The sequence below is a fragment of the Bombus flavifrons genome, chromosome 1 (genome assembly GCF_040668555.2).
Source record: "Bombus flavifrons isolate JBK064 chromosome 1, iyBomFlav1_principal, whole genome shotgun sequence".
Taxonomy (NCBI): domain Eukaryota; kingdom Metazoa; phylum Arthropoda; class Insecta; order Hymenoptera; family Apidae; genus Bombus; species Bombus flavifrons.
Window position 1 is genome coordinate 21,535,354 of NC_138442.1, and position 15,269 is coordinate 21,550,622.

General features: G+C 35.7%; 1 protein-coding gene across 13 annotated transcripts in view; it reads right to left on the reverse strand.

The window, feature by feature from the left end:
* Nmdar2 (glutamate ionotropic receptor NMDA type subunit 2) overlaps positions 1-15,269 on the reverse strand; it is a 193,770-nt gene that overhangs the window by 38,838 nt on the left and 139,663 nt on the right. For all 13 annotated transcript variants that reach the window (XR_011173531.1, XM_069116416.1, XM_069116449.1 and 10 more), the window contains exon 7: positions 10,796-11,025. Coding sequence is in view for 12 of the 13 variants with exons in the window: in XM_069116416.1 (XP_068972517.1) it covers positions 10,796-11,025 (230 nt within the window). In the remaining variant the exon portion in view is untranslated. The remainder of the gene's footprint in view (positions 1-10,795; positions 11,026-15,269) is intronic.

Sequence of the window (15,269 nt, forward strand, 5' to 3'; positions counted from 1 at the left end):
CTTTACTTTTATTTCCGCATTTAAGATCCACAATTCTCAACAATAATATGAAAACGAAATTTCCACGGGGTGAAATTATACTCGTAATAGCTTTCCAAGATTTAATATTTGAATATGTTTTTAGACGTAGAAAGATTTGTCTCTAGTACTTAAAAATGACCGATTCAACTAATTGTAAGAAGAATACCTTCCCTAAGAAATCAGATAGCAAGGAATCTGTTAAACCAGTCTCTCAAAATAATCCGTCGTGTAACTGAAATCAATACAAGCTTGAAAGCAATGCGATAAAACAGAATAAGCTGATTGAAGAATCGAACGCAGGATCGCTCCGTAGAATTATATCAGATTCTTAATTTTCCTAGAAGAAAATGTTGAAAAATAGAAAAGAACGCGCTACACGTGCTGATTCTTACTCATGGCATTCGTTCCAACAACGTACGTGTCCGCAATGCTCGGTATAACATGAATTTCCATGAGTTAGAAATTGTGAAGGGCCATCGCACAACGCCGCAGATTCGAGCGGCATTTTCGTGTAAACGGAGCGCAATCCTCTTGCTGGCGTTTTCGCGAATCGAGTTCGAGGATTAACTCGATGAGAATACCGTGGCCAGGATTAAAACGAGACCACCAGTGGCTGTGGAAATCGATGTAATGCCGAACGATAATATCGGTGTATTTCCATTCGTCCGACCTTTCCGGCGCGAAAGGATGTAGCAAGCGGAAGATGAAAGTAGTCGCGGATTAACGATAATTAATAATAATTAGCGATTAATAAACCTTTCGTATGTCGTACAAATGATATATCGTAGTTTGAAGAGCTGGAAAATTCGTTAATGATCGGCCTCCGATAGCGGTTTCCGTGTAGATTATGAAATAGACGGAAATGTGGTACGATTTGGTTTGAATGAAATTTTTCTTCGTCGTTTTTCTTGATTACTAAATTATGGACATTTATGCATTTGTAAGAAATTTAACGAGGAAATAAATAAAATAAAGTTCCTGGTAAGTGTCTGTGTGTTTGGGCAAACCTCGAGAACCGCTGGACGAATTCTGATGCGGTCTTCACCATTTTAAAAAACAATTCTCCAGTAATGTTTAAATGCGTGAAGCGATATAACCACAGAGAGCCATGCGTAAATAAAAAATATAAACCAGAGACAGTTTACGGATATACTTAACGTAATAGCGACCTTCTTCGTTGCGATCGTGTTTTGCTCATAATGCTGCTGCGATATAGCGAGGCAAAACGAATATGATTCCTCCTCCGAGTACTCTCGGAGTCTTTCTCTTTTCAACGTGCAGCATATCAGAAGCTTTACTTCTCTGTTGTGCGATTCTATACAGTCAGGTATTTCTCATAGTATGAATAATACTGACTTTGATTCGGTGTTAAGCAGCTTCTTATTGGTTACTTTGATTGTCAATTCGATTTTAAGTTTGAGCCAGTAAGTAGATTCTTTATCTTGATACCTCATAGCGTAAATAGTACATTTTTCACAGCATTGTTGTCATAAAAAGCTTGAGCTAGCTGTAAGAAGCTTTCCAGTTATTTTCGTATTCGTCATTTAATTGAATAAACGTCTCCGTCCATATATATACAGGGTGGTTGGTAACTGGTGGTACAAGCTGAAAGGGGGTGATTCTACGCGAAAAAAGAAGTCGAAAATATAGAATAAAAATATTTTTGTTAATTTTCTTTTAATTTTTCCATCGAGACAACGATTTACAGTGAGATCCGTTATAACGTACCGCACGCGTACCGAGCGAAAATTCAAAGTCGATTTTCCCGAAAACAAAGCCTCAAACGAAAAATTTTTATTCTATATTTTCGACTTCTTTTTTCGCGTAGAATCACCCCGTTTCCGCTTGTGCCACCAGTTACCAACCACCCTGTATAATTTTTCATTTTATCGTAACGTGATTGTAACGTTACCGACCTTAACGATTACCCATTACGCCGAGAAAGAAAGCGAATGTACGTAGGTCACACATCGAAAGCTACAAGAATTCATTTATCCATTCATTTATCATAGTAATAATGAAACTGACCAAGAAAGAGAATTTCGATTATCGAATAATAGAAAGAGAATGGCTTTACAAAGAGAAAGAGAGTCCTCTGTTAAGCGAAACAATCTATCTATCTGTTAGCAGTATTAGGGGAGAAGACGAGCAATTCGAATTGAAAGGACAAAATGTTGCTGGTTTGTGGCTCGATAAAGAGTATTACGCTGTGTACTATGATTCATCCATAAAGTATAGAAATAAGAGTTCAGTTTCTACTATGGTACTATGTTTGTTGTCTGTCGATATCGTTCAGCTCTAAAGTGGAGAGATGAATCAAAAGGTATGCGTTATTCGCAAGGGAAGAACCTATCTCTTTAAACGTAAAATTCGTCTCGTGCCGTTCGCTAGTTTTATAATATTCAGTAAGCGAAACAAGTTTCTCTTCGACTCTATATTTCTTCTAAGAGACGTAAAGTATGATATATGTACGTATACGTGTGTACATAAAAAATGGAGACGCGTGAAACGAAATTATGCCGAAGGAATTCACAGTAAAAATTCCTAGTGAACGGCGTTATAATAAATAAAACATTCCATGAAGCTATTATTTTCAATTGCATCGTACGCTTCACGCTACGACGTTACTATAAAACATCTAATACTCGAGTAAACACTTTGTAGTAACTTTATCCGTTCTCTTATGAACTCAAGATATTTATCTAAATCGATGAAAACGATTTTTTGCATACTACAACGTCCTAAATATATTTTCATTTCTGTGATTCAAGACTACTAACACGGAATCAACTAGAAATATTATTGACGTAGTACGAAAGAAACTTCGAGTCTTTCAGGGTACACGCTGATCTTACACATTAATATGTTAGGACCAAACAAGGCGTTCAAGCGATCACGTTTGCCGGAAATTTAATGGCCGCTTGAGTAACGTAGTTCTTTTGAAGTAGTTCTTTTACCCTCTCTGCGCGCGTTTTATACAAAATGTTGCGGAGAACCCGAGGAAAATGTTACTGAGCGTGAAATCTTAAAAACTTGGTTTACCAGGAAAAATTTATATTCAAGAAATCTGCGGATATGCCAGACACATGCTTCGATTTCGTTCGATTAAAAATTTCGATGTATCGTGCCGTTGTTATTCTCCTTACACGAATCACAGAATCCATGTTTTTCGTTTGTTTGTATCTGACACTAGCTTTTAGCTTAGTTTATTTTACTTTCGTTGCCTTCTCTTAAATTAAAAGTCACATTAAAAATTCAACAGATTATTTTTCAGTATCGACAGAATTAATTCTATCGCTATACAAATTAAGATATAAATTTTCTTTACAATTTTTATTTACAGTATTATTATTGCATCCAGTATATTCTATTTATATCATCAAAGATTACGCACAATTTATCTAATTTAATAAAAGAAATCATCATCAAGAAATGAATTCTTCCCTCCTCTGAAATTTTCCACTGAAATCGCGTTTCGAGCGAACATTTCAGCTGCTATACCGGAAATTAAAAGACAATGGCAAAAAAAGAAAAAGGAATTCGAGTAACGTTCCACGTTAAATCTCATATCGTTTCATCGCTCGCAAGTTCACCGCTCCTGGTGTCCTAAATTCGACCTCTATCTCTAGCGAAGGCTATGATGAGCCCGCCCGTGTATCTTTCTCCGCTCGATTTAATTCTAGAATCCCTCGTTCCCAATGATACATGGGACGTCTGATTCATCTGGCGAAAGTGTGACTGCCAATGCAGCTGAATTCTTTTATATAAGAGCAAACCAAACGTAAACGGAACGTGTCGCTCGAGTAGATTAAAAACCACCCTCGCGTGTAGTTGAACCTCCTATTCTTACTATTGATATATTTTCAAAGAGACACATCGGTTCGCGGGTAGATGTTTTTTCGAAATGAATAAATTCAACGAGGCCATTTTTTCAAATTCGATATTTATGTCATAACATTTATTATCCTCTATCGAATTATTTCCTAATAAACTGGTAAAAAATATTGCGATCGAGTAAAATAATCTCTTTCAGATGTTGGAAGAAATTCTCATCGCGATAGAGATCTATTTTCTAAGGAATTTAAACTACCTTTCTGTGAATCGAAATTTAATTTGAAACATTGTCTCTTATTAAACACGTTGTTTGCAGACACGGTAGACATCGGTGATCCGCGTTATTATATTTCTATAATCACTGGAATAAGACAAATTTCATTGTCAGAAAAATGTGAGCAAATACAATATGACATTTTGCAAAAATTAAAAACTTGTTAATAGAATGTTCTATTTTCATCTATTTTATTTGCTATAGAGACACGTGGAAGTCTAATTATTCCTTTGTATCTGTATAAAAGTGATTCGTATAAAATGGTGTTTTGTCCTCGTTTTACTCTCGCAGCGACTAACTATCGATGTCGAGCAGGAAGACCATTTTCAAGGCGAATGGCATCGAAATAAACCGATTCTCGTCGTTGGAAACTCCAGTACTACTTGCTGTTTCTCCATTAACCTTATCTCTTTTCTTAGATTTGTTTTGCAGTATCTTCGTTCTTTCCTTTTCTATGCACACGATTCTACAAACATGGAAACGTTCCACTTTAAGGAAATCCAAAGAGAGAAGAATCGATTTTGCCTTTAGAGACTCGGTTACGCCGTCCAATGATCGAACAAGGGACGAGAGTTTACGCTTACTCCGAAAGAACTTCGAATATGCCAAAAGCTTCGCTCCTGGGAAAGGACCCTGTTACCTAAAATGTTTCCTCCTTGCTGCTCAAGCCCCTAATATCGAAATCCATTTTCGGAATAGAACATAAGACCAGTTTCTTCTGAATGAAATTGAGCATGAGGGTATTTCCTTCTTGTATGAATATACCAGAAAATATCGAAAAATTTATTCTATTTTGTTGTTTTATTAAGCGACGATGGAAATACTTCGTGCAAAGTTTGAGGCAGATGTGCAAAATTTATGGTTTGTGTCATTATTTAATTTCTTTTGTTCGTTTCATTGATTGATGAACCTATGTACTGCTTCATTTATGAGTTCTTAATTAATGAATTATAAGAGCTTTTGGATTCCAGAAACTCCAGAAATGTAAATATTATACACCTACCTAGAAGATACGTATGATCGACCAAAAGCTTGGAAATTGTCACGATCTTTATCTCTGCCACGATCTCATCACATTGAACTTTCTTCGTAATTTTTGTTATTAATTTCAAATTACTACTACAGATGTCAATATGTATATTCGATATTCTTTTATTCCCGTAGATCTGACGTGCTTTCTAGCGTAATTAAATTTTACGTTACATAATTTATTTTCCAATTCTTAGGTTTTACGTGTCAGTTATCGTTAGGTTTTATGACACGCAGTGATTCTAAACTTCCACAAACATGAGCAAACGTGATAGCAGAAGTGAACAAGAAGTTGAAGAAATTTAAATTTGATCCTTTGAACCGAAACGTTTCCTTGAATACCTCCCCTCCCTCCCCTACAAAAAAAAGAAATAAAAAGAAAAGAAAACACGTTTATACGGTAAACGAGTCGAATGGAAATCGTGGAAAATTGCAAATTTGCCCGGATGAATTCAAATATTTAAGGATACAGATTTAGATTTGAATCGATACTCGGCAGAGTGGGACGATGTTTTTATTTGGAAGCCGTTTAAATATCTGTGAGCGTTCTGTGACCAGTGCACGAGCTTCGAGTAAATACGAGCGAACAGAACCAATCATAACCGCAGCTCGGGCAATTTTCAACCTTCCCGTGCCGCTTCTGTCGTGACTCTTTCAATTACAGCGATTCCATCGCTAACTCGGCCACGAGCGAGCATTCAACCGGGTTCGCGATATTCCTTTTTTCTTCCTCTCGACTAGGCCGCTTTCTTTTCGACCTTGTACTTTATCCGACAATCGAAATTTTTAATTACACCGTGCAGGGAAATAATCTCGCGCAAACCACGGACTTCCTCAACCTCCGCTTTCTAATTATCCGCGAAATAACGCAATCTTCCAGGTGACACTTGTCGACAAGGACGAAATTGTATGGCGATGAAAGAAAGTAAAACTTTGTAGACGGTTTCCCTTTTGCAATTATGAAAGGAAAGTTTTCGATGGAAAAAATTCAAAGGGAATTCGTTCAAAGGAATGAACCGGGTTTAAGTATTCCGTTGACTTAAATTAATTAATCGAACGCCTGCGTGTTTCTACTTAGAAACTAATTTTCTTCAGGGTTTTGATATATTTCACCATTTAGATCTCATTAGTATGAATTACTAATATTCTCGAAATAGAATTCTTCGTCCGTTTAGTGGGATTTTATACAAGTGAAAATATATATAGAATATTGTCTATGGTAAATATCAGTACACAGGTATTATTACAGCAAATTACTTGTTTTGTATTAAAAATATTTATATCCAGAGCATTGAATACTTGCAGAGTTAATTCGTAACTGAGTAAATCTCTTTGGTTTCAAGTTTACAATTTCAGAAAGAAAGAAACAAGAACTACTTGTCCAACGATAATTCTTCATTTTTACATGACGTTCCTGTTTTTATAGAAAGAAATTCATAGGAAAATTTTCATCTAAAACATAAAGATATTTACAATTATAATTTGAAATCGATGACGTCGATCGCGTTAAATTTCTTGGCGTCACTTTAAAGTTGGGGACTTGTTTAATTCGACCTTGGAACCTAGAGATTCTCTTCGCGTTATCCTTAATTCAAGGAATCTGTCGTGAGTGGAAGGTCGAGGAACTCGGCTAGGCATCGCCTCGTGGTTGAATGTTCAACGACCCCAGGGGTGACGTTGGGCGCGCGCATGACTCTTGGCTGGCGCCAGTCAACTTTCGTGACCCTGAAGTCTCACAGGTCTCTCGATCATGATCAGGTTTATGTTTATCTATTATTTACTGTTATTTATTTGTTTGTTTATTTATTTGCGATTTCAAATTGACACCATTTGAATCTGACATTCTTAGATGACGAAAAGAATCTTTGAAAAGAATTTAATATGCGAAGAATGTTTCTTAAGAATAAATAGATATACTTGAAAAACATTCGCTCTGTTATTTTGAATGTGGTTGTGTAAGCTACATAAACGTATTTATAATTAAAAGCGGCGTACTTTGCAGGAAAAATTTATCAGAATAATTCATAAAAATTCATAATTTTAACATGTTGTTTAAACAAATGGAGACAGTTATACTTTGCAAAATATCCCGGAAAATGTGTTTCCGACCCTAACCTTAAGGGTCGTTTTCATCATTTAAATGTAGACGATTCTCAAGAAAAATTCAATATAAGTTATAAATTCTAATATCTATGAAAGGACGAGTTTGTGTTGCGACAAGCAACAGAGGACATTTATCAAACTGTTAATATACTGACAAAGATAATAAAATTCCTGAATAAAATATTGAATAAAATGAAATATAACCTTGAAATTCGTAAAGTGGATGTACTCTTGCTGAAGTTTATCGAAAGCTCCGTGAGAAAAATGTACGAACCACAATTGAGAAATAGTGCAAGTAATGCGATATTCGAATCGAAGTTATTTTTCGCAAGCAACTTCTTACATGACACACGTTGTAGCTTAACGTGCACGTTCGATCAATTGGCGTGGAAAATTGATTCGCGTTTAATCCATGTCATGAATTTCGTTTCGGTCTCACGCACGCGTCGATCGCATTCCTCCGCGAGAGGAATTTCAATTTCTGAAACCGTTCCGTTGTCAACTGGTTACTGTCGAGTTAGTCGTGCGTCATTCTTGAAGTTCGTGTTTACGGTTCAACAATTTTCGAGTTATTCCACGCGATGTAGTCGTCGAAATCGATTCATTATTCGCGATCACGACCTTACTAATCGAATTGCTTTTAATGCCTTTGCCTACATTGTCCTCGAAGCATCGAAACTTTCCTGCAAAACGCATTTTCCGGTACGTTCGACATATTTTGTAATTTCGTGGATTTTGATCGCGTTTTATAAAAGCTCTGGTTGTGAAAATGTGTCACATACAAATTTATGCAAATTGACATAATTAGGGAATATGGGGATGGAAAATTCGGGACTGAAGCACGATGAACTTTTTGAATATCTGTCGTAATTAGACTGTGGATTTTTATGTATATTCACGTTTACGACAATATATTTGAGAAAATAAAACCTCGATAAAAAATTGTTTTACATACCAACCACTATACAAAGCACTACACTATGATTTTATATATTTTTTCACATCAGGTATATTTTATGCAATTTTGCGCTTTCAAATTTTCTATGAACGTGAATGTGAATAAGAATTCATATAGTCCTGTTGTAACGTTTGGTACGATTTAATGGAGTAATTTGTAAGTTTCCAATTACACATGAATAACATGTATGTGAGCCAATAGGTCAAAGCGCTCGTCCCACTTTCTGAGATTTTCCAAATTTTAGATGCTTATCGTATCAACGCTGTATCGTATACAATCTCATTAATTTTCTTTACTTTTTATTCTGTGCAGTTAACCAATGTGACAAATGACGGACTCGTACAATATATTTAGAACACATATAGGGAAAAGTTTTACCGTCCTTTTTAATCTGTTTAAAAACTCCTAAACAATTTATAGAGTTCTTGAAAATTACCGACGAATTTCATTAATTTTAAAAGAAATTTACTTTTCTCAACCGCGTCATTGTTCCAGCAAATCAGTGATATAACTAAAGAGTATTTAAAATTTCCACGCCCTTCAGGCCTTTTTCCAAGCAATTCTCACTTCCCATTCTCTCACGAAGAAACAAAGAAACGTACTAACCGAGTGACAAGTAGCAACCTCTCATTCGTTTCTGAGTTTCACCTTAATCGAGTTATTCGTTGCATTTAAATAAACGTTCCAGCAACAAGAAACGATACAAATTTCAGCGGAGCTGGCGGAACGTTAATACAGAGGAACGGAACGCGAAAAAACAATGACGTTCGCGATAAGAAATCCTCGAAAAGGATAGGAATGGAAAGAATAATAGCGAGATCCGGACAGCTGCCAGCCGAAATTGAATTTTCCTCGTGGATTTCGCGACATGAACTGCGAAGTTGCGAATTGAACTCGCTCGCTTTGTCTCCCGTTTCTATTTACCTCTCTCAGTTACAGTGTCGCAATTCCAGAAAATTGATTAGTGGTAACTACTGAATGCATTTAAGTTGTCGTATAACATAGGTGCAACGAAATCTGTGGATTCTAAGTGTCGTACAGCCTCTTATTTTCCATAGAAAATTACAAAGTTCATGATTCACATACGATCGGATATTTTAATGGTCGTTGATTTTTTAGTTTCTAATTGGCATGTATTTATGGAAGTGTTTTTACGAATGTCTAATTTATCTAGAATTATGTTATTAGATAGCTAAATTAGTTCTGTATTAGATGTTTTTCTAACAGGTACCTAAGTACTCTAATCTCAAATAAATTCCCATTTTATGATTTAAAAAAAGATGGTGTCTGTAATTTTGCTTGATTTAATTAAATAATCAAAATTATTTTAATAAACGAATATATCTGTAAATAAAAGTTGGATTTTGTTCAAATATATTTCGCAAAAATATGAAAAATTGTTTTTCAAAAGAAGATTAAGCGGCAAAGCTGATTTACTTTTTCGATTTCGATTCAACATTTTATAATTTTAATACGCCTTCTGTAAGCTTCCTGTTTCATAATATCTGCCTGTATTTTTACACATTTTCTAATATTTGTCTTCTTTATAAAGCTCACAGTTCTAAAATTAAAAAATAATCCACTAGTACTGCAAACGTACGTTTCTCGTGCTTCAACGGAAAACTTAACTATATTAGACCCCTTGCGAAGGTCTTCCCAAGTATAATTTCGATCCAACAGGATTCCTTGCAAAATTAAAGCGAGACTTCGCGAAGGCAGTCCCTTGCGTGAGTGCAAGGGAAAAAGCGTCGAGTTCAAATGTAGCGACTAACGACGTTAACACGTTGCAAACGAGTCCGTCGGGGAGCATTATCTAAACGAAGGGCTTACCTTCTGGGAACCTAGATAAATTGCCGTTTATTATCTCGAAGAAGAGATATTTATAGATTACAATTTCTGCAATCCTTGCGTATTTGGATATATCGAAAATTATGCTTGATGAAATTACATTTGAAAGTTTTTGAACGATTCGAACAAGATATCGCTGTTTAGAGTCTAAGTTTGACCTATTAAAATTGAGTTCGAGGAAAATTTAATTAGAGATTAATTATTGAAAATTTGATCGGCGAAGATATTTTTAAACAAAATCATTAATATCATTTAAACAATGTCACGAGTAAGATGACGTCTTCTTTGAAATTCGTTAAGCTTGTTTCTTCCTTAAATTTTAATTTTTCATGATTCAAGAAAACAAGTTTTTAAATTTCCGTTTCCCGAGATTTCCAACGAATATTCACCTTAATATTTCCCTGCTGTCTACCCTTAACGTTCTTCTCCCTCTATCCTCATAAATAACACGAAAATAAAACTTCTCCCTATATTTCTTTTTCGTCTTATCTCCCTACTGCATCCTGTCTCCCTAAAGAGCGAACAAAAATAAAAACTGACCGACGGGTCAGGTCCGGTGTATAAAAGCTTTCAAACCTAAGTTTCACGCAGAGGTGTTTAAAGGGAAGAAAATTGATAATGCCCGCATGGGTGTCAGTATTTTCCGAACTGTTTAGCGTACATGAGAGCAAAGATCCGGGCTTCATCGACCGACGAAGATTTCAACGACAAAAAGAAAGCGAACTTACTCATCCATGTCGGAATCTTTGGCTACTCGACAGTGAACACCACGATCCACCAGACATTTTCCGGTCACAGGATCTGGAGGCGCGAGATTGATGTAGGGCGGTTCCTCCAAGAAGGTTATTTTCAAATAAAACTTCTCCGGCACTCCTTGCGGTGGTGTATGAGTTTTTCCTGGCCAGACGATGTCCTTGATGTCCAGACCTTCCTTCTTCCAGGATTTCCACACGCCGATCTGTTGCCACAAATGAGACGAAAGATTGATAAATCAGAAGGTTGTTTCGCTTGATAGATGATACGTAATACTGGCTATCGCGGAGACACGTGTTCCTGAGCATTTCTCTTAATACAACGTCCATTTTTCTCTGTACTTACAGTCGACGACAAAAATAAATGGACTGGTAGTGGGAAAAGGGATCAACCAAGTTTCGTTAAATGTTGCTTGTTTGTACAAAGATGTAAATATTAATTTTCATTATTTACCAAATAGCCCATGTACTATAAGGATGTACAATAAGTGAAATTTGAATTTCTAACGCTATTTATAATTCGATCGAACTTCATTGATATCTACTGTCACTGCCTGTTCACTTACATTTGTCCTATATATATTTTTATGTATATATTTCACTGTATGTATGTAATCTGTGCGACAGGAAGATAGTTTTATTATTCCGTTCAGTATCAAATACACGTTAACGTTTTATACTGTTTGAGACTTGTCTATGATTGAGAGAAATATTCAGTATTGATGGGGTTCCGATGGCACGGTATTCATATTTTTTATCTTGCAATCAGTGTCATTTTTCAATTTCGCATATTGTTTTCTGAAATACTTTTTGCGCGGAATCTTGTCCCCCGATTGACCTTTCAACGTTAATCGGCAATAATAGCCACCAATTGCTTCATTTAACGCAAACACAATGCATCGCTAATTTCGGATAAGAGATTGCTTAACCCTTATCATTCCAACTGGAAACGAAGCTGTCAAACGCAAGACAGCATTGGAGTGATAAGGGTTAATTTCGTGATAGTTAACAAGTTCAATGTTAATAGAATTTCCATTGCCTATACGATGTGTCAGTAATTAATTTTCGTACAAATTTTGTCTTTATATCGTACAACTTGATATATTCCATATTTATAAATTATCATCAAAAACACTTTGTACAAATTCTGTAGCTTTTCCCTCCTATCAACTGGAATTTGATATTTAGCGAACGTTTTGAATGAAAAAATACGAGAATATAGAGAGAACAGAAGCCTTGAAAGTATTGATTAACTCTACATTCGCGTTATTGTTGGTGTTTGTGAAAATATATCATTTTAATACATGAAAGCTATCTATCAAAATGCCAGTATAATAAGAGAGTTTAATTTCATATGAATGGTATAAGAAGTACAAACATTAAATTTATGAAAATATTTTCCGACGTTTTATAACCAGTTCACTTTTATCTCCGTCAGGCGATTATTTATCGCGTGCTTATAAATATGACAAACAATATACCTATTTATAACCGTGATACGGTTAATTATGGAGAAGTTCAGAACACGTTCGTTACAAGTTATTTTTTTTTTTTTATCAACAGACTGTTATTTCTTTCGGAGGGAATAAAATCGCGAGAGTTATGGAAGCTGGATTTCAAGTGCGGTCAAAGAATACTGCGACGTTCGCCCTGACTCGACAGTCCGCGAATCGTTTGTAATTTGTTCACCATGCGAAAAATCGTGATCCTGAGTTTTGCTTCCACGTTGCATCAGCAAACTCGACAAACTAAATAAAAGTTCAATGCGTACTATGCAAACGCGTTGTAAATTTTGCTCCTTCTCTTTCCCTTTTCAATGCAAAATGTGCCTGTGAAGTTACGATATTTATTCAAAAAATTCCTATACTTCCATAAAATTTTCTATTGATAAAATCTCTTTTGTATCTTTTCAGTTACCGTGAACAGCGTAACCGAGCCAGTAACCATAGACTCTACATATAAATCATTTTTTAGCGCCACTAACCCAAACAATTTGTCAATGTTGCAATCATCCTACCAGAGGACCCGTGGTTACTGGTCCAGTTATGCTCTTCAAGCTGTTCGTTCTGCTCTCTAATTTCTGCCAACGATACTTCATACTTGAGAATAGTTGCTATCTCAATATCGAGCTAATTGCGAGAAACGATGCAGCATTGTCATAGAATGTTATCCATAGCGTAGACACGATACAACATTATTGTGTTTCTGTTGTGCGGAAATAAGGGGAATGTATAATTAGCGGAATCCACAAGGGCTCGAGCTGCTCGTCCGATTTAATTACAAAGTTTCACTCTAGATTACCGCTATTCGTCGCGACATATCCTGTCTTTCGACTCGGAAACAGGATGGATCTTATACCACACTCTCATTGAACAAACAGCGAGGAATTCTCTATTGGTGTCTCATTTTTCTTGAACACGTTGCTGTCTAACGTTCGCGCATATTTCTTCGCGTTACTGTCGCCAGTAATCAAATCTGCTACTTGTTACTTGTTTTCGCTCAAAGCGATACAGATAAAAAAAATAAGAAACACATAGCAACACGTCCCGACAGAAACAAATACTCGTTCGATGTATACCGACTAGTTGCTGGTAACAAATGCTTTGGGATCGGAAGAAAATTCAAATATTCCTTTGATTACGTTGCTTTCGCGTGAACGTGAATGTTTCTAAAAATTGAAATTTGTCGCGTACCGTTTCAAACACGAAGCGACAAACGTGCAATAAAAAGTTCCTCGTTGCTGCTTCAGCGAAGATGCAATTTTAACTTTCAGCTATCACGATAACATTTCGCGTGCGATTTATTAACACGCAGTGGTTTTTATAAAGTATTTCCTCTCTGTTGTCAATATGCTCTGAAAAGTTTGAGACAGGTACGTATGTGCGTATATTCGATCGAATTCGTTGAACAGGCTGATGCAAATATTTGTCAGTTTTCGATATTTTCCAGCATATTTATTTGTTCCGGTGGTGGAAAATCGATACTATTTTATTTGCTTTATGCACGATTGTGTATTCTTTCTTGCCAAGTTTCAGAAAAGGCCAAAATAGAAAGCTTGGTAATATGCAATGTCAATTCTCGTTGCAATTTATATTTTAAATGTGTAGAATAGCGTTGAAGTAAAGCATTAGGAAACTTTTTAGCTTGTTATATGAAAAATGAATCTCCCGATTTCGGTTGCAATAAAAATAATTTGTTTATTTCAAACCTATTCAAGGCATGTTAAATAATTTTCAAACGTTGTTAACTTTTTCATTCGCAATTAAAGAACTTATCAAACTCACAACTAACTTAATTAGAGAACTCGAAGACGAATCAACAAAAGCGTCTTCACTGGCGAGTATAATTGGAAGACTGAGGATTATAATGGCGTAATTCCACTACTAGTTTTCGTAAAATAACATTCCGTGTTTATCATTATAATAAGTTCATTATACTTTTTCAAGCCATGAGAACTCATCGCAGCAAACAACGAAGTTATAACTTAATTAATTAGCGAACTCGAGGGATGAAACTTTCAAAAGTTGAAATACGTAACTAAATTCGCATTCTCGATACACATACATCATGATTTTTAAGCCGTTACTTACTTGTATCTCTTCCTTTCTCTTAAATCGAATTATAATGTAATATCATAAAGGAGTTTAATTTTAGATCGGTCGAAAATAGAAAAAACCCGTATATGTCGTCCTTTTGTGATTCGTTTACATTGAAGAGCGCCTATGTGACTAAAGTCACCTAGTTCTTGCAGAGGTATGCGAAAAACGATAAACAGCGTTAGAACAAAAGGACGGTTTCGGTTTTCAAGGAGAGGTGACCGAGAGGTCAGAGTATGCGAGTCGAAAATCGAGTGTGTTGCGAAGATCAGAGCTAATCGAGTCGTCGATGAGTAGAGTCGTGAGAGTTGATCGAGCTGTCAGTGTTGTAGAGTTGTTAGAGTTGTTGGTGAGAGAGAGAGTATTAGATTCGTTGTGACGAGTATCGCATTTAGTTTCGATTAAACAAACGTCGTTTTCTGTCCTATTAATACTTGTATATTTAATTCGCTATTAATAAATTGTAAGTGATCGGGGAAAAATTTATATCTTAATTTTCCACGATACTACAAGAATATTATGGTTAGTATGATATAAATAATGATATAAATAATTATAAATAATGATATAAATAATTGTGTTCCTTAGAGATTATTTTAAAAGTGTAACAAGAGTGAAATATTCGAAGACTCTGATATTTCTAGTATTAGAAATCGACGCAAATAAATAACAAATTAGAAACGACGTTCTCAGCTACGTAATACGATCTGTTTCGACCAACTGTATTCTGACCAACACTATTCTGACCATGTGAAAACATCGTGGATACGAGGTTGGCGAATACGAATTGAAAGTAGACGATCTATCGACCGTATCGTTCTCCCCAGATCGCATCGACCCAAATTTCCGTGGGA